Source organism: Rhinolophus sinicus, linkage group LG16 (genome assembly GCF_036562045.2).
Source record: "Rhinolophus sinicus isolate RSC01 linkage group LG16, ASM3656204v1, whole genome shotgun sequence".
Taxonomy (NCBI): Eukaryota; Metazoa; Chordata; class Mammalia; order Chiroptera; family Rhinolophidae; genus Rhinolophus; species Rhinolophus sinicus.
This window is the reverse complement of record NC_133765.1, coordinates 37,610,015-37,636,253: the sequence shown is the minus strand read 5'-3', so window position 1 is coordinate 37,636,253 and position 26,239 is coordinate 37,610,015. Positions and strand designations below refer to the sequence as shown.

General features: G+C 49.8%; 1 protein-coding gene across 1 annotated transcript in view; it reads left to right on the top strand.

Annotated features, from left to right (window-relative positions):
- TMEM132D (transmembrane protein 132D) overlaps positions 1-26,239 on the top strand; it is a 412,457-nt gene that overhangs the window by 286,793 nt on the left and 99,425 nt on the right. The window contains exon 4 of the mRNA XM_074321404.1: positions 5,099-5,282. Within this exon, the coding sequence (XP_074177505.1) occupies positions 5,099-5,282 (184 nt within the window). The remainder of the gene's footprint in view (positions 1-5,098; positions 5,283-26,239) is intronic.

The window sequence follows — 26,239 nt, the reverse complement described above, 5'->3', positions numbered from 1 at the left end:
TGATCCCCTGGAGAGACACTGGAGTGGAAGCAGTGCCCTGACTCTGACCCAGCTGGAGCCAAAGGAGCTGGGCTTTCAGTCTTTGGCCGTCTGACCTACCTCAGCGCCACCTCCAAGGGCTGTGAACTGCGAGGAACGTTCAGCTCTTTGCACGGTGGGCAGAGTGGCTCTAGAACTCGAGAAGAGCCACCCGGAGAATGTGACAATAGATACCAATAAAACAAAAGCACTTGGAGGCCAGAGGGGAAGCGCACGGAAATGACCGAGCAGTGTGAGGAGACCTGGGCGCAGCCCCGACACTGTCCAGCACACGTGCTACCCAGCACAGGAGCTCATTCACATGTCCGCTGCCAGGTGTCCTGAGTTGTTTGCAACCCATCGCAAACTGGTTTCCTAGGGCACAGTCATTCACATGCTAGATTCGCCCTCTCCCTGGCTTTACTTTTGTTTCCAGAAATTTTTCTTATAGAGTACCATCTGGAACGACCCAAGTTGGAAACGGAGTTTCACTCTTTGCTTCCCCACCCACTCCGCCAGCTCACCCGGAACGCACACGGAAGGCAGTTGCCCACGTGAGCGGCTGCAGAGAGAGGTTTGATGATCAGCGTGCTTTTGAAGGGCCTGCCATAATGTGTTGGTTTTCTACTCCAGGAAAAAAACACAGATCGTCAAGAGGTATCGAAATGCATGACCAATACTTGCCCTAAACCGTCCCGGTGCCAGCGGGCCTAGGTCTGCGTGGCCCCTTATCTCCCCAGATGAGTGGTGGGCTGTCATATCTAGTGCACTAGTTCCCACACTCTGCTTTGATGTATAGAAGCATCATGGAACTTAAAGAGATGGCGGGAGGCCCTCGAGGCAAGCGAACCACGAAGCATCTTGTTCCAGGCTTTGTCCCTTCTTTGCTCCTGCAGAATTCATGGGAAGCATCCAGCACGTGGGTCTCAAGCCCCGTGTAACGTGCTGACCTGTGTTTCTGTTGGGACGACATGTCGCGTTAGTCGTCTTCATTGCTAATGAGCACATCTGTCCTCGCGCTGCGGAGAGCAGTGGGGGCACCACTCAGTGCCCAGGAGCGGGCCCTCCGCAGTCAGAGCTGCCGCTTCGCATAGTAAGTGGCTGGGTGACTCTGAGTCGAGGTTTCTCGTCCATAAACTGGGAGAAAATAACTGTCAGGTATGGGGCTGCTGGGAGGACATGGAAAGCCCTTAAGTCGGTGCTGGGCAGGTTGAAAATCCTCAGCAAAGGTGGGAGTCGTTCCATCATGCTGGGAAGGAGGCACGACAACCCCAAAGTAAGACTCATCTCTTTCTTCTGAAAACGGTGCCAGTGTTTGGCCTCGGGAGTGCGGAGGTGGTCTGACAAAGCCTCCGGCTCAGTCTTCTTTCTTGGCCTGGAGGGCGGGTCACTGTCTGTGCCTGCGCTGACCTGAGCCGTGATTTCTGAAAAGGCATCTCCTTTCCCTTTAGTGTCGGGAAGCCTCGGGCTGTCACTGTGGTCGACAGCTGTGCCTTTGTCTGTTTAAGTGAAACCCTTCCTACTGAAAAAGGCTTAGATCTTGAATCAGATGCCCCATCGGGCCCATGGAGGGGAAGTGACTGGGGAGGAGAGCTCTTCAGTCCAGGAGATGTGACAGATGCATCTTCTCCGCAAAAGACGACAGACTGCTCAGAGCCGCCTCCGCCACACGCAGGGAACCGCGCAGGAGTGAGGCGCACACGAGACCCTGCGTCCCCTGCTCTGTGTCCTCTTCTGTCGTCCCCCCACCATGGGCAGCTCCAGGCAAGCCGGCAGGAAGAGGCTTCTTGGCTTCCCTACGCTGGTAGCACCATGGCCTGCAAACAGCCTGCAGCAGCTCCCATGCCCAGGTGGCCCTCGGGGCTCTAAGTGTGACAGGGCCCAGCCTCTCCCTGCAGGACCACACCGTCCTACATGCAAACTAGACCAAGCTCGGCAGCTGCACGGCCGTGAAATGGAGCTCACGTCAGGGTCGCACTTCCTATTGCTCACGATGTGCCCGCTGGGGGGGCAGGGGGGGCAGGAAAACCGGCTGGGTGTGGCCGTGTCTCGGGCCACCTTGGCTAGAACTCTGTTCTTGTCCCTGCTCACTGGTTCGCATGGGAACCTAAAGCCCTGAATTTCCCTTCTTCTTGGTTGGTCTGTATCTTTACAGGTTTTGCCGATCACATCTCCCAAATCCATGAAGCGGGTACATTCTATTTCTAGTAACGTTACATACTGAATACCTCCAAGAGCACAGAAATCCACATAAGTAAACTTTTACAAACCTCTAAGTCAGTGGTTCACAATTCTAGCTGAACGGTGGAATCGCCTGGATAAAAAAGAAAGACGTGAAGGAGGCAAGGACGGAGGGAGGAAGGGAAGGAGGGAAGAAGGACGGATGGAGGGAGGGAGACACAGAACTGGTGCCTGGTCCCGCTCAGCGACAGTCAGAAACCTGGCGGACAGGTGCCCGGTCGTGAATTTATTTGCAAAGCCCCCACTGGGCAGTCCTTTTGCACAGGCTGGGGGAGACCCACTGTTCTAAGCAGACACGTTTCATAAACTTCTGCTAAACCGACCATACTTATCACGGTGGATTCCCTTCAGATGGAGACTGGCCTCCGTGGTCTGCACTAAAGCACAACTTGGAACAAATCAGCGTGGTCTGTCTTTTCAGGACACTTAGAGTCTGTCACTCAGACCCACCAGCTGCAATGGCAGTCCTTAGCTTTGCACTTGAACATGAAGACGTGATCAAAATTGCCGAATATACAAGCCTTCTGGAAGCTCTCAGGCACTAAATATTTACACAGAGGCACAAAAATTCTCATTTCCACTTTTTCACCGAGATGCACAGGACACATCCCAAAGCCTGATCATCGAATGCAGGACGTATGGAGGAAATTGTCAGGAGCCTGGTCCACAGCCTGACGGCCTCAGAACTACTGACAAGCCTGTGCAGACTAAGGACTCATTCAAGAAACACACGCACGTGTGCACAAGTGCAAGACGCCAGCCTGCCTCGTGCTGCTGTGGTCCCCAGGTTCAGAACTCCCAACACAGGGCATTTTCTTCAGCACATGGAAGAGAGGACAGTCAGTTCAAAGGACACTGTTTCCTTTACATGTTGACCAGGCAGCGGGTCTAAGGGAAAAGAGAAAAATCAAACTGTGTAGGACAAGCCACACAAGCTTACCGAAGAAGTAAAATTAGGTGAAGGAAGTACAGTGCTTTTCACACTGTTGTCATACGTGGCTCTTGCAGAGCAGCAAGAATTTGAATACATGGAGAGATTTATAAAGGTATTTGGATAAAGTGAACTCTAGCAGTAATGTATGGGGATGTGGGGGTAAGAAAAGTCTCACATGACAGTGGGATCCAGGGTTGTTCAGTTTGCCTGAGGTCAGGGGCCCAGGAGGACACAGGAGGGGAGAAGCCTGGGGGTACACACAGTAGGGCCGCACTGTTGCATGGCAGGAGCTCCCACTGTGTGGCAGCTCCCGTAACGTACTAATTCTGTGCCGTAAATCTCGCAGTCCTGGTAACTAACACAGAGGGCAAAGTTCAGCACAGTCAGCAGGGCGATCTCATTTCATGAGTGTGAAGGGAGGCCCCCCAGTTCCTGTATGTTCCAAATACAATGAACCTGCATTCTAACCCCCAGTCCCAAGCTTCCTGTGGAAACGCTAGTCAGAGGCTCTGAAGAGAAAACAATGGCACACATCTTAGGAAAAGAAAGCTCTGAGAGGGGATAAATCACAGGGGCTGTCGCGATTTGTTTCCAGTTCTCTCCACAGCTACTGTTTCTCAAAGAGTTAGACTTCTTTCTCCTAGAAGCCCAGGGTGTGTGATTCTGACCTAGAACCCAGGCGCCATCTTCCCCAAGCATCACTCAGGGGTCTGTGGGAGCGAGTCCTGTTCCGTGTCAGGGACGGCAGCGGCAGCGGGAAGTGGGCCTCTGGACCTGGGCTCGCTCTCCGCCGCGCTTCTCGCCTCGTTTCTGTCCCTTGCCCCCTCCCTCCCGCCTGTCGTGCTCATGTTCCAGGGTTCCAGCGCACCCCTTCCTTTGAGAAGTAAGCTTCCTGGAAGCCCCATCATTGTCTCTGAGCTTCTCAGTGAGAAGGTTGCAGGTTTGGATGGCGTGATGAAGAGGTCTCAGTAGCTTTGTTGTATCTAAATGGCCACTCTGTTCTCCTGAGTGTCCGTGGTCAGTGATCATTTTGTAATTAGTGAAATTCAGATCTTTCGAGATGGAGCCGATGGGTGGCGTTGCTCTGGCCTTGAAGGCTTAGAAAGCACCTCTTTAGCTGCTCCTAAGGTCGTTCTGACCTGCAGGGTCTTCAGTCCCCACAGGGAGTGGCTGGCACCACACCTGCTTTCTTTCCACCTGCCACTGGAGCAGCAGACGTTTTATACAAGCTGGGAAGAGGCAGAAGGCATGGTCGGTTCATTAAACTAACGTAATAGCTGCCAAATCACCCCAAAATTTACCCTGTCCTGGGTTCATGTCTAGATACGTGTTTGTAGGAAAAGCCAGAATGTCACAAACTAATCATTGTCACAATTTACCCCTGTCCCCAAGTGACACCTGGCTGCTTCTCCGCGTCCTCAGCATGGATCCTGGAGCCCCGCTGTCCTGTTCCGCCTCACCTCTGACCTCTGCAGTTCCACCTCACCCCTCTGGACACCAAAGCCACATCACCCTCTGACACCCTTAGATTTCCGTGCCGCCAACTGGAGGGGACTTGGCTTTGGAAAAGCCAATATCAGCAGCATGTGGATTGCTGGGAGTGAGGGATAGAGTCCTAGGTGGGGAGCGGGGAAGAAAGTTTTTACAAAGTGTGGTCACCATTTCCCCATAATCACCTGCAAACACCTGCCCCAGGGATGGGGGTGCCCATCCTGCAGCTGACAGAGCAGGAGGTAGGGAGCGGGGCCAGGCGAACGCTGTGAACCATGGCCAAGGCCGTTTGCTCTTTGGGGAATTGCGTCTCTGAGATGCTCTGAGACCCCTGGGTCACAGCCACGTACTGCCCTCGCCCGCCAAGTGTGCCTGCACCCAGCCCTCAAAGTTGTCCTCCTTTCTCCTCTCCAGTGCCAGCGGTGTCTCCGATGAGGTCATGCAGATCGACGTGGAAATCCAAGAGCCCAGTGACCCGCCCGCCACCCAGCTGGTCACGTGGCAGGTGGAATACCCGGGAGGTGTCGTATCGGACTTGGGAGTCTCCAAGATCTACGTCAGCCAGAAGGACCTGATTGGCGTCATACCGCTGGCCATGGTGAGTGTCCCTGCCTTGGTCTGTGCACGTGGAACTCGGGGACAGGGCAGGCTGGCAGCATGGCCCAAGTGTGGTGGGGGGAGGTGTCACTGAGCCAGGGGGCTGCTGAACTGTGAGTCTGCCGCGCACAGACTGCAGGTATTTTCAGCATAGTGTTCAGAAAACAAGCCACCCCCGGGTGTTCGATTTCAGTCTTCCGTTCTGTGACAAGTGTCCATGGAGTAATAAGTATGTTTGTACCTCGCAGTGTAGGCTGTTTGGGGATCGCAAACTCATCCACCAAGCATGAGTGAGATGCGGTGGCAGGTGACTGTCACACACCTGCCAGTCCAGAGGCCCCAGCCAGTGTTTGCCATGCAGCAAACCAGGCCACACTCTGCGTCCTTAGCACCGCCTCTTTTTTCAAGGGAAGCCATAAAATATGGTTTTAATGTGAAATGTCGACTTGTTCATTTTGGGACCAATTTTTCAAAACAGCACTATATAGGGAAGAGTTAACTGTATTGCATTCATTGGTCTTGTGTTTACACCTTGTCATCTGAAAGGTTTAAACCGTAAGTCTGTCTGTGTGTCTGTGGGACAGAGATGGGCTTTCGTCCTTGAAAGGACCAGCCGCCTGGTTTCTGTGTGACATGATACACAACCTGTGGGAAGACCAGCCACCCCTGGTCACCTGAGGGTCACACACATCACCCCGTCATGCCCTGCCTTCCCCAGGACTCTTTGGGGTTCCCTGCAAGGGAACCGTATATTTTTCATGTGAATTTTCACAGTGCAGATGCTTGGGCGTGTTTGTCTGCCTCAATAATTGGAGCTTTCTGTTACAAAAGCGCTTTTACTGTCAGAGTGCAGTGTGGGGTGACCTCTTGGCCGACTGCCTGGCGTCTCCCCCTCACCACCCATTAGAAAACATTGACAAGTGTGATGATTTGGGGGTGAGCGAACCCCAGGAATCACTGTTTCAGTGAAGGTGACATGGAGAGTTGCCTAGTGACAAGCTGGCAGAGGCGAGCTCACTAGGAAACGTGAGGTCTTTGGATGCCTCGTGGAAAAGGGCTCTTCTTAACTGTGCCTTTGATATTAAGGCATGAGCCTCCCCTGGGGCACTGTTTCATGTGACAGTCGCCCTCCTTTTTTAGGTTACCAGTGGTTCTGTTCCTGGGCATGGCAGGACTGTTTGTCTGGAATAAGGAATGATTTGAATTCGCTGATGAGCTTTAGTCAACCTCCGAGCAGCTCCATGGCTTTGCTCAATACAGGCCTGGCTGCTGCACTCAGCGTTTCTCCTGCCTGGAATGTCCCCGACTCCTGTCACCTATTCCAAACCCCTTGTCCTTCACACCCACACGAACCCCCACTCTCACCAGAGCCCCGCCCTCGGTCCTCCCCGGCCTCTGAAACATGGAATGCTCTAAGATTGTTTGATGGCAGAGCTAGAAAGAGTCTCAGCTACAACCTGGCGACCCTGTTATCAGTTAGGAATTGCATTTGGCTAAAAGCAGGAGAGCTCCTCGCCCACCCTCTCCCAGCCGGTCGTGACGCCAACACAACGGGTTTCCTTTGATGGAAAGGTCCTCCTCGGGTTGATGGTCCGGGCCGGTAGTTGCCCCATGCCACCTGAGACTGGGCTCCATCTTTATTTCTGCTTCAGCAGCCACGGCCATGGATTCCATCCCCATGGTCGCCTCATGGCCCCAGGTGGCTGCTGGAATGCCAGCCAGCACCTCCGTGTTCTGCAGACCAGGAAAGTAAGAAGGGCACAGGACAAACAGGGTCCGTTGCTTTCCCCTCTCATGAAGGCTTCACAAGAATCCAACGTCATATTTCTGGTTGCAGCCAATAGGCAAGGACTTAGTTATATGTCCGTACCTCGCTGGAAGGGAGGCTGGGAAGTCTCCTTTTCAGCGTGACTCATTGCTCAGATTCTGTTACAGGGAAAAAGAGGAGATCAGATGTTGCAAGGCAATGAGCAGTGTTTGCTGCAAGTCTCCTTCATTTCCACATGAGGAAACTGAGGCTCAGAGGTCACTCCTCTTAGTCCCTGAGGCTCTCCATTCTGTGCTGGTTTTTATGAGCCTCCTAGGAAGCAAACCAACATAACTAAATCATAGTCTCCACTTGGTAGCTCTGCAGCCATGCTTAAGTCCCCATGCCTGAGTGTCCTCATCTATAAACGGGGGGAGAGAATCCCTGCTGACAGCTTGTTGTAAGGATAACGTGACCTCGGGAGGACTGCCCAGTGTGGAGCAAACATACAACCCATGTCAGCTGTCGTTGTCACCACTAATTACTGAATGCGAAGTGTGAACAATAGCCTGGCGAAAATGTTGTCAGCTGTTTCAGGAGCGGGATGGGGCCCCAGCCCCCATATTTACAACACAGGAAGAGTGCTGGGCGCTGTGTAGGTGCTCACTGGTTTCTGAGCCGAACGGATTGGACTGAGACATTTGTGGTGACGAGTTTTCAGTCACACTCTCCGAGCATCTTCCTCTGGAGCTAAGAGTGACGTCTTCCGAGCCTGGTCCCTAGTCTTTCCTGTCAGGACTGTTCTGAGTCCCCTTTCCAGAGAAAGTGGCTTCATCGCACTGTTGACTTGACTGGTAAAAGACCTTGTGCCACTGTAGGGGGGTTACTGTCCTTCATCAAATAGACCTTTGGCCGTTTTATTTCATTTTCACTTGTGGTGTTTTTTTTTCCCCATTATATGTTCATTGAGAGAAATTTGAAAGGACTCGTATCCGTGCATCTATTTATCTATTCACTTACATCACAAACGCTTGCAATATCAGAGACACAGAAGGAAAGCGGGCTCACGGGACCCTGAAGCGTGAGGAGAGGGTGACGTGAGAGGTCGGGTGCCACGTGGGCTTGTAACCTCGTGTGAAGACGTGGATCTCTAACTGTGTGGGAGCCCCCAGAAGCCTTTCTCGGGGCTCACGAGGGCTGATGCAGGTTTTCAGAAGAGCGCTCTGGCTGTGTGTGGAGAACAGATTTGGGAGGCCAAGGGGCCAGCAGAGAGGGATGGGACTGGGCTCTGGCAGCTGTGAAATGACATCACCTGATGGCCCTGCTAACCTTCCTGTGAATGTGAGCGGCCGGGAGCTTGTCTGGTGGCCCCAGGAGGTCAGGACACAGCCCCCTTCTCTGCTGTTGCTGAGTGACCCCAAAGATACCGACCTCATCACCACAGCCCCAAATTAATAACAGCCACGTCCACGAGGCAGCTGGGAGGAGTGGGCCGTGGGGCGGGGGGGGCAGCCACCTGTGCGTGGACGTCAGGACACGTCCCTGCTCCCCCACCATCAGCCTGTGGACTCAGCCGAGTGACCATCCCTGGCTGCAAAGGAGGGGAGGGAGTGAGCTTTTCCAGGAGGCCGTGTGTCCAGCTGAGAATACATTACGGTGGAAGGAGGGAGGGTTGCATATGGGAAGCCACCCCCGGGGACTTCGGTAATAGCAGTGGAGGAATACAGAGCAGGCACATTTTAGGAAGCGTTTAGTGGATTGATGACGGGACTTTCCAGTGCATTGGACGGAGGTGTGAAGGGAAGACGGGGAGGAAAGATGAGTCCCAGCTTGAGGCCCAACCAACAAGTTCCCCATTTGCCTCCAAGACACCACCACACAAGCATAAAATGTTTAAGGCATTTTCTATTATGAAACAGCCTATAGTTTATATTGTTGCACAAGAATCTGTGCGCACATCTCTGATGATTCCCTGAGATAAACTTTCAGAAATAAATTTGAGTCAAATGATGTGAATCAAAGGACATGCAGTAATGTAATATTTTTTGATAACAGTCGCCAAACCGTCTTCCTGAAGTTTAACCAATTTGCAGTTCCACCTGCTGTGTATAATAACTCCATTTCCCTGCAACCTTACCAAGAATATTAGTTTAAAAATAGACTATTAAGCAAAAGTTATATTTCTGTGTTGCCTTAATTCGCCCATTTTTGGTTCCATTATTTTTATTTTTTATTTCTTAAACATTTGTTCTTAGCCCATTTTCTTTTCCTACTGAGAATTCAACTTATTACTTTGTCATATAAAAATCTTTTTTTTTTTTATTGTGGTGAAAAGCATAGAACATGAAATTGACCATCTTGACCACGTGTAGCTGTGAGGTCATTAGTGATAAATGCATTCACACTGCCATCCAGAACTTTCTCACCGTCCTGCCAGAAGCTCTGTACCCCCTCCCAACACTGACTTCCCCTCCCCCCTGCCCTTGGAAGCCCCTCCTACTTTCTGTTTTTCTGTGTTAGTGGTGCTCCCTTTTGAGTGACACTTCGCAAGTCTTCCTGCCTGCTTGTTATTCTCCTTCTAATCTTGCAGATCATACATGGCAGCGTACAGAACAGTATTGCGGCAGCTGTCCAGTTTTTATGTGGTCGAACCCACTGGTCTTGCCCGTAATGGAAATCCCTCCTCTCCCCTAGTTATGACCAAGAGGGGAAAGCATGCCTACTTTATTGGTTCCTCTGAGTCTCCAAATACTGAGAGGCCCGCACACGGGACACGTGAATAAGAACTACTGTTGTGGTCAGGAAATCGTGACAAAGTAAATGTGCTTGTGACACCTTATACTATTAAGCGTTTGAGAGCAACTTGGGGAGAGGCTCACAGCCCCCCCGTCCTTTGTGTAATGTGCAATCCCATCTTTAGGAAAGCTTGGAAATGAGATGCAGTGAAGCACTTACAATCAAAGCTCATTTTCCAAAAGACTTTTTCTTCCTCAATATTTTGCATATTTTTTCCTGAAGTCGATGGCCTGAAGAGCTTTATTTAAAATCCATTCATGTATTTCTGTGAGCTTTGTTGCATTACTTTTTCCTGTTCATGAAATGACGATGCCTTATTATTTTATAGACCTATATACAGAGGGTACCAAAAAATGAATACACATTTAAGAAAGGAGAACTGTATTAAATTGTCATACTCAATATATACTGATAACAATAGAGGAATACAAGTCACATTTGACTTTTGCAATTACAAGAGGTGCTCAAAGTGGTTCCCATCAGCGTCCAGACTCTTCCGATTACAGCGAATTACTGCTTTAGCAACACTGACCAAAGTGTTAACATTGCTCAAAATGTATATACAATTTTTTGGCACCCCAGGTATAATTTTGTCCTTAGGGGGAAAATCGGAGGAAGGGCCATTAACTGTGCATTAACATTAATGTTACCCATGCATATCGGTAGCTGTATGTCAGCGCTGGGTTCTGGGAAGCGTGTTTGCATTTCTTAGTTGGCACACGTCTTTCTGCGCAGGGGCCCCCGTGTCTCAAAGTTCTTCATCATTCTTCTCTCCTAACTGCCTCCTGAGTTTTGGCTAAAACAACGGTTGTGAGCTTCCACTGGATTCAGAGATAATGGTGCTGGTATTTACCAATTTGAATGCCATGCCACTAGTCCATGAGACACATGAGACACAGTAACACGGCTCTTCATTTGAAAAGAAAGCACACATTTTCTCTTCTGTTGGGTAGTGTGTGTCCTGGCGTTTGAACTGTGGCTGCTGCCCTAAGTGTGGGAGGTGGGAGTGGCTGCCCCGGGTCTCCCAGGGAACACACCTTCCTCCCACAGGGGCTCCTGATGACGCTCTCGTTTCACTTCGCATTTCCATCTTGACGACTAAGGTTTCATTACTAGACTGGAGCTGGGATTTCTGATAAAACTTAATCCGGAGCTACAACCAGGATAGACAGTGTGTGTATCGTCCGTGAAAAGAACCAGACAACTCTCGCCCTCACGTGGCTTGGTGGTGTTTACGAGAACTGAAAAACGCAGGCGTGTGTGCGGGACCAGCCCTGCGGCTGTCGGGTGAGGGGCGACAGAGTTTACACAAACACCAAGGCGTCGGCTGTGCCAAGTGCCATTTGACACCCCGTTTTGAGCTTCTCCTCAAACATGACCCTGAGGGGAGCACACGTGCATCCCAGGACATCCTATCTGTGTGGCCCCCCCTGACCCCCATGCCTCTCTCCGAGGCATCTTCCTCGCTGCTCCCCGCCAGGCACGAGACCCATGCTGGTGCCCGTGTTCTGCCCACGCTGTCAGATCCTTGCACACAGTGAGGACAGCGGCGAGTCGGGGCGTCACACACGTGTGATTCTGCTGGTTGACATCGCACGTTGGGCGCCATAATAGGCACGAACCCGAGGTTCCTGGAAGGATATCAGCTCAGCGTGTCCCTGTGTGACCCTCCAAGTCCTTCCGCATTGTAGCCTATTCTTGAACCCACCTCAAACCCCCCAATCTCCAAGCTCCTCTCCCAAAGTAGAAACAGGCCCCACTACCAGGTAGCCATTTTTGTGCTCCTCAAACGCTTTCCTCATCAGCCCGAGTGAGGGTCTCCGTGACCCAGACGACCTCCCAGGGGAGCCTCGCAGTTCAGGCACCACCAGACCCCTCACTTAACCGAACACCAGGTTCTTCCCTTGTGTGATTCTTGGGGTGACAAGAACGTAGTCATTCAATAACCTCTTCCCTCCTTGTCTCATTTGCATCTTCTTAAATCTTACTGCTCAAGCTTCTCCCAAATGTATGACTCAGTAGAATATTCCATTTCTGTAAACCCAGCAGACGAAACGCTCCCACATTTTTATCACCATATAATTTGCTCTTGAAAAGCTTCTGATGAAATACATTTTAAATAAGCTTTCCGGGACCTGACGCATTTCTCTCCTTAAGTAAAATGAACTTTCCTTTCACCAGCCGCGTGCTGCCCTGGTCGTCAGCGCCCCCAGGCCTCACTCTCCTGGCGTACCCCCAGCGTGTGTCTCTCCTCCACCAAACCATGTCCTCTTCCTATCCTCAGAAGGCACAGTGGCAGTCCCGAGGACAGTGTCCCCCACTGAGTCCCCGTGGGTCTGCAGAGGTGGGCTAACACTGGGCCGTTCATCGGCCGTCCATTTGCAGTTAGCACCTGCTGCCATCAGAGCTTTAGAACATGCCCCCACCTTTCCTGGATTCCATAATGAAATGTTATTTTTGGCCAAAAAAAATGCCGATTCTTGCCTCTTTTTTATTGGACTTTTCTTGGCCTTCTTTTCCTGTGTCAGCCCGCTAATTAACACGCCGATCCCCGCTGTTGTTTTCTGACTTTCTGAAAAGTCAGTCCCACTGCCTAGCCCAGCCCTGCTTTCATTTCTATACTGTGTCTGCCAAGCGCAAATGGAGATGCCCGGCAGCCCTGGAGAAAAACCCGTTCTCCGAGGAGGTGCGTTGTCCTTTGCGTGTCTGTTGAGTCGGCACGGCCTCCCCACACCGCACCCCGCTGATTCCCCAAAGCCGCTCACTGTGCACTGGGCATGGCTGCCTCGACCGCCTCTGTGTAGTAGGTCATTTCAGCCCCACACGGGCCCAGGGAAGCTGCCACGGCTCTTATCCCCATTTAACAGATGGATGCAGGTGCCGGGTTTGAAGAACGGCCCAGGTGACCCAGCTGCGAAGCCGAGCTGGAATTACTCTCTGGATGGATGGGTTCCTCCGTGTGCGCTCACGACCTGTCCTCTCGCCTGTGGGAACCGTGTAGCTGTTGATCAGCTCAGTGTGCGCGGAGCTCTGTGCAGACGCAAGTGCAGAGAGGCACACTCGTCAAAATAGGAAATTGAGAAGTCTCGCTGAAACGGGAGAAGTCATCAGAAAATGAATTATTTATTACGCGCAAAGACACAGCCTTTTCTTTCCCACCGACCCGACCGCCTTTGATGCTCCCTAATGAGCCGTCCTCTCCAGAGGTGATTTATAATGAGACGGGGATTTATAATGAAGCGCCGTGCTTTTGAAGGTACATCGTACCTGACAAATCATCGCTATTGTTGTTTGTCGTGGGGTCATTACAGCCCCAGCTACTAGCCAGCCAGTCGCTGTCAGTGAGCGAAGGCTCATGATGTGACTCGTTTTGGACTCCAAGGAAAGGCGGTGCTTTCGGGAAGCCCTGAGCTCCCACTGTGTGCAGGCGCCCGGTGCTGTGTGGGGAGGGTCTGGCAGAGCTCACCCCTCACCCAGGGGAGGCAGCGGGTACATACGTCAAAAAGAACCGCACACGATGAATGCAGAACCCACTTGTGCTTGGAGGGAAATGCGGCGGGGTGGTGCAATGGACAAAGACGCTGAGGTGAGCTGCTTGGATGCTCCAGGTGGGAAGGAGCGAGACCTTGCACTTGGCTGATGACGGTGACCTTGAAGGCAAACGGAAGGGGTCGGGGTGTGTTTCCTGAGCACGGCCGTGAGAACCTGCCCACAGGCAGCACAGCGTGGGCTTGAATGGGGCGGTCACGTGTGGGTCAAATAGGCAGTGCTGTCCACTAGAGCCTTCTGAGTCGAGACGGAGGTTACGTTATCACAACCATCCACCATGGCAGCCACAGCCACATGTGGTTATTGGGCTCTGGCCGTGTGGGGAGTGTCACTAAGGACCTGAATTTCTCTGTAGTTTAATTTATCTAACTTAAAAGCCAAACAGGAGAGCACCTATCAGATTAGACAGTACCACTCTCACGTTCTGACTTGGGAAACGCAGGGGCAGTCGTGCTGTTTCCTGAGCGCGAGGCCCGCGCCTCCTCCAGGCGCCCTGCACCCCACTCTGTCCCCTGGGAGCCTTGCCTGCCTGGATAGCCTCAGACAGCTGCCTTGTCCCCTGGATTCTGGATGGGTTCAGTCAACGGAAGGCAAGGGAAGAAGATCAGACAGAGAGTGAAGAGAAAGGTCAGTTTTCAGTCCCCTCGTTCCTTCGTTAAGAGTGTCACAGGTTGTCAATGGCTGTGGTGCGCTGTCGCTGTCAGAAGGGCCAGCCCCTGTCAGTCCCCGCTGTCACTAAGGCGCACAGCGATGCCAGCTGGGGTGTTTGTGTTGCAGACACGAGCTTGTCTCTGTCTCATCCACAGCCATTTCGTGTTGAGGTGAAAGTGCCCACGTGGACCCTGGTGGCGGGTCATGTGCTTCCTGCCCGGAACTCAGCTGTCACAGTCATACTGTTTCATTATGAACTCTTGGCTTTTAATTCTTTCTCCTTTGTAATTCAGTTAAGAAGTTATATTGATTTTTTAAAGCATGCGTGTTGGTAGATTATTTTCATTATGGTTCTTGTTTCAGGATAATAAAGTCAGCCCTCCTTAATTTGATATATACGTCTTTGTTCTGTAAAAGGAACATTAGCTCCAATCGGGCTGCAGACAGTGGGATTGGCACATGTTTTCTGGGGAGGCACAGGTAGTAAATATTTTCAGTCCTGCTGGCCATGCCGTCTCCATGGTAACAATTCCACCTCGTCCTGTAACCCAGAGCAGTGGTGACAGGTAAGCCGAGGGCGTGGCCGAGCGCCAACAGAGCTGTTTGCCGACACTGAAATCTGAATTCCGTGTCATTTACGCATAGTGTGCTGCTTTTGGTGTTTTTCCGACCATCGATGAATATAAAGACTGTTCTTAGCCGCAGACTGTACCATCACTGAGCTCGCGGACCGTGCTTGCGATCCCGTCTCGGGGAGACAGAGCCTCGTGTCTGTTTGGTGCAGGTTCTCCTGGAGGCTGAGAGCAGCTCTCCGCCATGGTCCGGTCGTGACATAGAGCTCGAGCTCCTTGAATGAAGGGGTCCCTGAAAATAAAAACAATTTTTAAAAGTAACGTTTTTTGAGAAAAGTATTCTGCAGGGGACAGGGATGCGTGTCCCACTCCCTGGAGAGTTTCCACCAGATTCAGGGGAACTGGAGCAGGGGCTTGGAGCCTGCCGTCTTCCTTGCGCACTCGTGCTGTCACACTCAGGTGTCAGAGCTCCGCCTTGTGCTGGCAAGTCCCCCTCCCCAGCGACCCCTCCTGACGGTGTGACATTTAGGCGATCTTGTCATCCTCCCCCTGCTGCCCCCCCCCACTCACCATGTTTGTTCTTGCTAAATGTGCCTCAGCATCCTTCACGTTCTTTGCTTAACGTCACCGTCTTCCTGTTTGCTGAAGTCCATCAGACAGTATCAAAGTCTGGCATCTGTCCAGGTGCCAGTCACCTTTCTGTGAACCCCATTATCAGAGAGCCAAAGGTGGCCCAGGAAGGAGACGTGAAAACTGATTTAAGAGCCTGTTTGCAGCTAACTGCCAGGCTGGACGTGCTCGCAGACAACACGTCCTTGCGTGTTGAATTATTTTGTAATGGCTGGTTCACTCCACAACCTCCGAAATCTTGGCAGCAACTTTCAGCAGTTGAGAACACCTCTTAGGGTCGCATGGAGGATATATAGGCATTTCGGACACTTACCAACTGTCAAGCTCACCGCTGTCTCTTGTATCTGTGAAGCTTGTTATATTTCTCACAAGAAAGATCTCCTAAACCCAAAGTCAACATTTTGTAAAACCTCAAGAACCGCGTCATTTTGAGGTGCCATCAGCGCCAGCTGGTGCATATGTCAGGGTCAGTTAGCGTTTGCCATCCCATAGCACGTGAATAAGATCATGGTCCATAAGCTGACATCAGAAAGGCCTTCCCTGACCAGCCTACGTGAAGAGCTGTTCTCTCGCTCTGTATCCCCTTATTGTCACTCGCTTTTTCTCCATGGGATTTCTTGAAACCTAACATAGCAAGCACTGATTTTGTCCAGCCTACAATCACCGAGGGAATGGGGGCTTTGCCTGTAGGTTCCATGTGGCATGTGGAGTGCTGAGATCGGTGTCTGGCCCTTACTGGAAACTCCATCAACAAGGTGTTTGTATAAAATGAGTGACATGGAACTGAATTCACACCATGGCCCGAGCGTTGTTGCTGTGGGCCTGGGGCAACTTAAATAACTCTCTGCACCTCAGTCTTCTCATCTGTAAAATGGGGATAATGATGGCATTTTTCACTTCATACAGTGATGTAATGAGTCAGAGCAATACACTGGCACAGGGCCTGGTGTTTGGTGGCAGCACAATAAATACTCTTGCTGCTACTTGTATACTGGTAACAAGAAAGGCGTTATGTTTGGGGATATTAGTACCAGAAATCGAAGTAGATATTGTGCCCCCCCCACCTCCACACACATTCTTCTCCTACAAGTTTTCCAAGAAATTAAGGACAAAGTAAACTTTGAATGTCCTATAGGAATAAAGACTCGATAACCTGCACTGTTTCACTAGGCGGGAATAATGGCTGGGTCGTGTCTGAGGAGCCTCGCTGGCCTGTTATGCAGGCACAAAGTGACAACAGTGAATCTGTCCGGGTATTTTTAATCAAGTCAGACTGGTTTATTCTGAAATCAGAATTCACTAGCTCATTGTATACGCTTGGATTCACTTGGCTACATGAACTGGAGACCCCTGAGTACAACGGCTTTAACAGCAGTGGGCGTTTATCTCTCTCTCACACTGAGGAAGTCTCGACTTGGCACTCTGGGACAGACATGGCGGCTGCCTGCTCTCAGGGACCCAGGATCCACCTGCGTCTGTCTTTCTACCATGGGCCTCCATTCTCAAACTCACCTCATGCTCCAGAATGACTGGTGAAGCTCCCGCCATGACCTGTGAGTGGCGGGTTGAAAGAGGAAGGGGGAGGGCACAACAAAGTCACATAATAGCACCTTCAGGTGCCTGTGAGGAGCCTCGTGGGAGCCTCCCCAGTGCTTCTGCTTACATCTCATCGGGCACAGAAATCACATGGTCGCACCTGAGAATGCTGGCAGTGCCGTCCCAGGGCCGAGTGCAGCCGCTCCTGAGGAGGGCTGCATTGCTGTGTAAGTGCAGGCATGTGCGATGTGGCCCATCTGCACATGAATAAAACTGAGGCTCTAGTCCTAAGGAAACGGGTAGACCAGACGTCGTGTAGCAACCAGACACACCTCCAGACACTTAACCCCCAGGACCAAGGGCTAGCTTCTGACCTGTTTTACTCCAACAAGTGGCATCATGTCACCCAAGATCTCAGCCTGCGTCCCTGAAATTCTCTCCTATCTGTTCTCATCCAGGAACCAGCTTCACCCTCAGGCTGGATTCCCTTCTTGATAGGGAAATACTGAAGCCCAGATCTCTCAACCCCATGTTTTTATATCCAGGGAAGAGAAATGGTTCCTCGAAGAGCTATCTGGGGCTGTTAGTGGGAGAAGAAAGAAACGAGTGCTGGGGCGCAGAGGTGGGTGCCACGGGGCCTCGTTACGCGGCCTGTGGAGTGAAAGCTCAGAGATTTCGAAGGTCTGGCTTGCAAAGCAGAGAGCTGCCTCCTCCCTGATGGAACCCGTTAGCCTGAAAAGTCAGATGTCTGATGACAGTCCCTACGAAATCTGGTGCCTCCACCATCCAGAAGAATTTTCAAGACATGAAGGAAGCATTGGTTGTCTTTTCAATAAAAACTCAAGACTCTAAAATGCAGACATGGTGGAGAATAGCCCATGAAACGTAGCCCCAGAAAAGAGATTCTGAAGGGAGTCTTTGTTGTTGTTTTTTTCTTTTAAAACATGTTTATAGATAAGAAGCCATTCAGCACTCACCAGGAAATGGCTGTGAAATATATGGAAATGTGGAGAGCTCCCATTTCAATATAGACCCCAAAGAACCTCAATGTACGTGGGTCCAAAGTCATTGTTTCCCAATGAAAAAAACTGATTTAAAAATATTCTGAAACTAGCACATGAAAATATGTATTTTCACAAAGTAGTGGTTTTCTCATGTGGGACCTAAATACTTTTCTAGTGTTAACTCAGAAGATATCAACCAAAGGCATTATTTTCTTGACAGATGCTAAGAAAGCTAGAAATTTCAATGGATGCTAAAATATGAGTTGATACATAGTGAAAGAAAATTTCATTTTAGAAAGTAGCAGTTTCACAAGCTCTTTATCAATCTCTGCATGATGGGTGGGAAATACAGGATTAGGTCTCCGTAACGGGCCCATTAGTCGAAGGCAGGCTTACCACACTCATCACAGACATGTAGGTAGGATCGCCACGCCTTGCTAAGGATGGGGTTGGTGGCATCATTCTCTGGACCCACAGGCTGTCAGGAAGGATGGATATTGACTAAAACCAGGTTCTGAGAGGCAGGGTAGAAGGAATGGAAGCACGGCAATACACGGAGGTTGCCTGGAAAACCTGCAGCAGAAAAATGCAGGATAGATATGATTGCCCAGGGTTTCAGGTGAAGCAGATAACTGCCTTTCTGTTTTATTTACAAAACAAATCTTAAAACCTTCAACAATAAGAACAACAAAAATGTCCTCTAGAAAAGGTGCGTGAAAAATCAAAATAACAGGCATGTGAAGAAAGAACCGGCACCCTGTCTTTTGTTAGGAAAACACACCTGCACACAGGAGGAAACAAATGAGCCCTCATCTCCAGGATCTCACTAATGGCACCGTGGTCCTTAATGAACCCCAAATGTTGGTCCTGCCGGGAGCTCATCGATGAACGCTAAAGTGTGTGGTGATATTAAAAGTTGACGATTGAGCTTCAGCCAAGATTTAAAGCTGTTTCAACTTATTTATTTATAACCTGTGAACTTCGCATCAACAGTGATTTTAACAAACACGTTATAGAAGTAATCTGACAATCTTAAACTCAAGTCCAAACCACCGCTAATTGTACTTTCCTAAGGAGTCGGCCCTCTTCTTCAGAGTCTGTGTAATTTCCTTTCTTTGGCTCACCGGTAGTGATTCTTAGGTTTGTTAAGTCATCTAATGCTAGGTATTTTTCGTGCGTTGGTGTCTCTGTTTGAAAAATGTGTACAGAGCTTGGTGTTAACCCCCCTAGAGTCGTAGCAAGTGATGTGTGTCCGTTCGTCTCTAATGGAATGATTGCATGTGTCAGAGAATATCATCGCTAGACCAGACAAGAAGGAAAGCTTGTTATTTAAGCTGCTGTGATTGTAAAAACATGAGCAACGTCAATAGTTATAGGAAGCGGGGACTGTTTTATGCTTTGTATAAAGAGGTGGCTGTGTCGTGAAACAACAGATTGACTGGTAGGATTTTTCAAAATTGGTACCTCTGTAGGAATGGGGTAGTTACAGTTCAAAGTGACTTTTTACAGACCTTGTTTTCCCTAAACCTGTCAGCGCCAAACGGGGGGAGGGTGTAGCTCAGCCACTGTGTGTGCTGCCTGCGCTTGTTTCCCTGACAGTTTCTAGCTGGAAGTGATTAGCCCTTAGGAATGTATAGCTATACACAAGTATAATACGACAACGTATGGAAAAGCAGTACGATCATTAAGAAAAGGATTCTCCTAAGCATGTTGCCAGAGACCTGAGGGTTCTCGCCATGAATCTAACGTTTCCAGTTTGAAAATGTGTGTGACTAGCTGGTTAATTGTTTTACCTAATATAAGAATGTTGGATATTAGATACCTCTTACTGTGTGTAACAGACTCATCTTTAAAAAACAGAAAAAGGTTGAACTCCTTTCTAACATATAAGACAGGTGGCAAATTTAACCTTGTAGCAGATGCATTCAGGTGTAGTGATGAAACCCAGCACCCATCTCTTTCTAGAACAACCCATCCTTGAGTTAAAACAAATCCCCCCTTTGTGCTAATGAAGTTGAGGAATAATAATAAACATACAATTCAACCACCGAGAAAGGACTCAACTCTGCAAAGGAGGCAGGCTGTCTTCTTTACTGGGTGATGAGGGGATTATCGTTTTCCCACCAGACTCACCGTGAAGGCTGTTTGCAAAATTTCTAATTTATGCTTCACGTGGCACCACAAGTCAGACATCGCGGCCGTTTTTCAGATAGGAAACCTGAGACTCTGGAGGGAAAGTACGTTACAGAACATCGCATGGTTAGGCAGAGTCTGTCCGACTCCAACATGCATGGACCGTAACGCGAGGATGTTCAGAGTGAGCCCTGGGGCCTGAACGGAGAGGCAGGACCCACAACATGTCCCGGTGCAGGAAGAGAGCAGACGTGAAACACTACGGCTCACCTGGATGGGAGGTAGAGGGGACCCCCTGCAGGGGTCCTGCATGAGAATAGCTTTGAAGTGGGACAGGCAAGAACGGGGCTCTGGTGTGACCAGATTGTAGGAGGGTGACGTTAGGAGCTTTCTGAAGCGTCGGAGAAAGTAACTGAGTGACAAGACGGACAACCCGTGTCTCTGTCACCTCTGCTGACAGTAACATTGGCAGGTTTCTATCGTGGTGTCTCCTTTTCTTCCCTATGAAATAATGCACGTTGACCTCAGCCATTTAATAGAATCCTTGACATTTTGTTCGAAAGATCAGAGGTGCTAAGTTTTGAAACAGCCTATAAATGTTTCAGGTTGTGATAGAATTCCCTCTACAACATGCCCACTACTGAATTGTGGAGGCTCTAACTGGTCCTCTCTGAGTGTCGGGAATAAGGCACTACCTCTGAGGAAGACCTCTGCCATCCTGCATCCACGGGCACAGCAGGTAAAGATGTGGCTACAACTGGACGTGGATCTGGGTGGTCAAAAGGCAGATGATACAGCTGCAGGTGATAGCTATCCTCCATCTGTCTGTCTGTCTGTCTCTCTACCTATCATCTTTCATCTATTATCTGTCTACCTAGCTATCATGTATTATCTAGCAATCATCTATCATCTATGTCTGTCTGTCTGTGTCATCTATCTTTCATCTCTTATCTATCTGTTTATCTATCTATCTATCTGTAGAGATTTATAATGTTCACTATTGAGGAGACGGCTTCTCTGCCATGTTGTTACCCACACACGTCACCTCCGACACGTCTGTCTTCCATGTCCTTCTGTCCAACCCAATACCAAGTCCTTCTGATTTTACCTCCTATTTTCAAACACGTCCTGTTCTTATATCCACTGCCACTACTGCAGTTCACATTACCCCCGTTTCTAGTCTAAACCGTTGCAAATGTTCCATCCACTCTGAATTCCTCTTGCATATTCTACGTTACAGAGCTTTCAGATCCTCTGGATTCCAGGCAGGTCTGGCCACAGAGAAGTCTCTGGAAGCCTCAGAGGAGCTCAGAGGGAGTTCAGAGATTTTTCCCTGCTGGCTTCCTCTGTGAGGGTCCCCCTGAGGCAGGCTGGGCACCTCCCTCTACCCAATGTCACTGTCCCTCCTGGCATCTTTTTCTCTCCTCTCCTCAGGCTAAGGGTGTCAACACCCCAGCTGCTTCACGTAGCTGACATGTTCTCCATGGTTCCTGCACACCCACTTTTGAAGGAAATCGTCGCCCGGCTGCCCGTCTGCTTTTGGTTAGGACCCGGCCTGTTCCGTGGAGGCTCTCCCTTGAGACCCGGTTCTCCCCACTGTCTCCCACTGTTCCTTTCCTGGCCGACCTCAGGGGGTCTCCGGCTCCAGTGGCTTTTCTTCCTCCAGCAGCCATTTGCAGCTGTGAAGTCAGAATTCCCTTTTCCCAGGGGCCAGACCTCACCTAGATGTTTCAGTCCACAAATTTTTCCTTTGTCTGTTTCTTTTTCTCAAAGTTTTAGCAATCTGGCTTCCTTCTGTGACCCTGCTTTGTAGCAAATGACTTTCCCACACTGGCCGCTCGCTTCCAACTCAGTCAGCTGTCCTGTGGGAACCTCCCGGCTGCAGAGGGTGCCTCTGTTCTGCCTTTCCTGGGTGACTTTTCGTAGGTGTTTTGAGATCTGGCTTCGTTTCTCTTTTGTTGCAGGAGTCCTTGATTAACTGGTCTGACCGCCTGTTAACCTTCAGTGAGTCTGAAGTGCCTCGCGCTCATTTTTCCATTAAGAGCCTCACTGAGCAGGACTGAACTGCTCGGTCTGTGAGACTCCTTGCCCTCCTGGTGTTCGCAGGCTACTCAGGGAATACCAGCCACCACAAAGGAGGTGACGTTTCACAGACGTGGCACCGAGTCCCACTCTCCTGCACGGGGTCAGCTGGCATTGCTGGTGAAATTGGACTGTAGGTTGGGTCACCATCTAGGCGGAATCTTCCAACAAGGAACCCCACAGTCACGGTCCCTACGTACATACCCAAGGGCTGTCCCACCCCACAGTGTGTCACTGTGACAACAGAGACAGGGCCAAAACTATGTTACAGGGACGACTCCAAGAGGAACATATGATGACTCTTGACAGGAACACTGTTGAGATAATTCGTGCCTAAGTAGTGACAAAGTAATTACCGAACTAGTAATTAGACAGGTAATTGGACAATTTATTTCCTCTACATTTAACAGCAAAATAATGTCACCAACAACCATAAAATGAACATTAAAAAGCAACTAAACATCGAAACGGACCCGAGGGAATGTGTAACGTGGGACCTAACAGGAGCTCCCTGTTTGAAGGTGGTGATGACAGTGTGTTTTGCTGTCAACAAGCACAGGACATCATTGCCTCTGAGTGTATTTGTGAAGGTGACATAAGTGAAATGAGAGGGAGGGCAGAATTCCCCTCAATGGATGGGTAAACTGAGGCTGTCCTGAGGGTCCGTGTGTCCTCAATATTCGGGCTCTTTGACTTTCCACAAACAGAAGCAGCCTCCCCTGACGTGCTTCCCTTGCAAATTTTGACTGAAAAGTACAGTGACCGCCTTTCCTTCCATATCTCCCTACGTGTCCTAGAGAAGCTGTAACAACGTCACTTAGATTAACATCTGTAAGCTCAGTGTTCTTGCAGAGGTCGCTGTGCACGTCTTCCAGGCAGACAGAGACCTCTCACCCAGCACACTTTCACTCCAGCAGACATTCTCTGCCCACGTGTGGCTGAGACAGAATGGCTGAATGACGACTGCTGTTTCTTTTCCCAAACTCTAGGTAATAAGCCCATCCGACATCCAGGAGACGTGCGCTGTTTGGTGTGTTTTAGCATCAGTTGAGAATTAGTGTAGAAGTCTTCTGCTCTTTCGGTGGGACCTTTTACTTTACTGCTGTATTTAGTTTAGGATTTCTAAACCTGGCAGCGAGCGGGTCACTGTATATTTTAAAGGGAAATGACAGTCGGGGTAGCCCTGCTTGTATTTTGATATGTTGACAAAAGTGGTTTTTGTGGCAAACGGAAGTTGATTAATCAATGAATTGTCCTTTCACGGATGCTGTGCAAATTATTTACATAATGTACCACACGTTCAAATTCTGTTCCTTTTTCAAAAATCCCTTTGTGGAGTTTCCCTCATTCATACATAAGTTACGTATCTCTGTCAATATATAAACGCACATGTATGTAAATGTATACATAAATATCCAGTTAGCACATGTACAGTTGGCACTTAAACAGTACAGGTTGCGTGGGTCCACTTATATGCAGATGTTTTCCCCATAAATACATGCAGTTCTGTACATATGTTTTGCCTTCCTTATGACTTTCTTAATATTGCCTTTTCTCCGACTTCCTTTATTGTAAGAATACACGATAGAATCCATAGTCCATACAAAATGGGTGTTAACCAACAGTTTGTTATCCGTAAGGCTTCTGGTCAACAGCAGGCTGAGTAGTTAAGTTTTGGGGGAGTCACAAGTTATATGCAGATTTTCGACTGCACGGAGTTGGGGGGGTCGGTGCCCCCAACCCCGTGTTCTTCAAGGTCAACTGTGTCTTTTTGCCTTGAATGTATTAGGTAAGTGTCAGGTTTGGTAGATGTAACAGACATGGATACCACCCCATACAGTCAGCAGCCAGGATGTGGGAAACAGGTAAATAAGGGACGAGGTCAGTAAGTAAAAAGTGCAGGTGTCGAGCAACACGCTGTAAAGATACCAAACGGAGTATCGTGATGGGAAAGTAGGACTGGGGAAGGGGGGGGACTTCCTTTGGAAGATCAGAGAAGGTCTGTCTTAAGGACGAGGCGTTTAAACAGAAGCTTAAATAATAAGGACGTGTCACTCGTGGAAGTGCAGGGGACGAGGACGTGGCAGCGAGAGGGACCTTCCTGCAGGTTTGGCTCGAAGAAGAGAGAGAACCAGTGCAGCGGAGCAAAATGTCGCTGGATGAGTTTGGACGGGTATCTGGATTTTATTCCAAGTGCCATGGTTAGCATTCTGGGTGGGTCAACTAGAAAATTTAAAAATGTGTATTTTATGGTTTAAAAACTACCTTTGTGAGTGGATATGGTACTGAAGGAGAGCAGGGTGCAATTAGCAGGCCACCTGAGGAGACTGTTTTGCAGAGTCTGGCTGAGAATTGAGGAAAGGCGAGGAGAAGCAGGCATGTCCGGATACCTGAGCTTCTACCCACGAGGAAGCGGCAATGGTCAGGTGGGCGCTGAGAGAAGGAAAGCATCACTGGCCAGTCTGTGCCTGACTCAGACCTGTGCTGAGAGGCCTGTGCTCGCTGAGGACTGAGCAGTGAAGAAGGGGGTGCGGTGTTTCAAGGGGAAAACAAGACGTTTGTTTGGAAATGTAAATTCTGAGGCACCTGGGAAGCAGAAAGAGCGTCCTGAGTGTCCTATAAATCATATTCATCACCCAAAAAACAAATCTCTAGGCTTGAATTTAAGCACAGCGTGGCAGCGTCAGCTGTGGTCTTTCTGCCGTGCTGACAGCACAGTGATAGTTGTGACAGGCGAGGAGCCATCTGGGAAGTGTCCACTCTGTGGGTGCACAGTAGGTGCCTTAGAGATGCTGTCGCTTATCCGAACTGTATCCTTTCCAGGGTCTTCTCAAGTTTCTCTCTAATTCTCCTCGAAACTTTCTAAAATCTTTCTGCGTTAGCATACACAAGCACGTTCAAACGAGTAGCACTGAATTTAAAACAAATGTAAATAGAACCTCTAAGGACATCCCCAGTTGCGTTGGGAATTGCTACATTTGCTCAGGAAACCAAAAACTCCAGGGTACCCTTTGTGCATGGTCCGACGGTGCGTCTCTATTTCAAATCTTAGACTCTGTGGAGAGGCAAGCTGAGTGGCCGTCTCCTCGGATCCCTGAGAACGGCGTTTCCAGGTGGACGTCTTCTTCCGCTGAGTCTCAGCGTGGCTCTGACGCCTGACGTGCCCGTGGCCAGCAGCACGCTCACGGCCAAGGGTGCAGCCCGCCCTTAGCAGCTGCAGGCGCTGCCAGGGCCGCCCCGCAGTGCACTCGCCTGACCTTGCCTTTCTCATTATTCTCCTCGTTTTTCTCTGCACCGTGATTTCCTCAAGTCAGCAGTTCTGAACGAATGACCCATGGAACACCAGTGCTCTGAATATCACTGATTCTGTATTTTAAAAATGCTCTGCCACGAAGGTGCAGGGCTGGGTTAAGCACACTTACCAGGCTGTTCTGCCGTGGGGCCCTTGGAACCATCCCTCGCGGTCATTTCTGTGTGAGGGGCATGAGAACACGGTGTTCCACGTGCTTTCTTCACCACAGAATCCTGCTGTCAGTGGAATTCCTGTTTTCCCAAGCCGCAGCTCCCACCTCGGAAATTCTCCACGGGACGTGGTTTGGGACATCTTATTTGGTCTATCAATTATATTCCCAGTTCCTTCCTTGGAAAGAAATGAAATGTAAGTAAACCCATTAGGAATGGAGGGCCAGGTAAACCGTAGATGGCTCGTTATGCTGACACGGGTTCCCAGACCTTTTCGGCTGTGGGAGCCTCTCTCCTGAGTGAGCCTGACCAAGTGGTTTCATTTCTTTTTCCTCTCTTTACCTGCAAATGAGATAATATGATCAAACTCACGTAACGTTGCGTGGATGTCGTGCAAACAGACATGACGGCAAGACTGAGCTGTCCATTTCAGCTCTTGGTACTGAGGTCTCGGGAACTGCAGGCCTTGTTTATATTGCATTTATAATAAGCTGTGTAACGTTTCCTCTGGTGGCCCTGAGATGACATCGTCACAGAAAGAGCAGTGGCTGAGCAGAACCTCTTCTCTGAGCGCGAGCCATTCCCAACAGCTGGCTGGTGGGCGGGTTGCTGAGCTCTGAGATTTGAGTGGCATTTACAGAAGACCTTATTTTCAGAAGGCACCGCAGGGAAATTATGACAGGTGTTATGTAACAGCCCTAATTACGATTTTTTTCCTCTGCTTTGTATCTACAGTTTGATCCAAATTAATATTTATTTATACCAATAATAGCAAACCCAGATGGATTGCTTACTG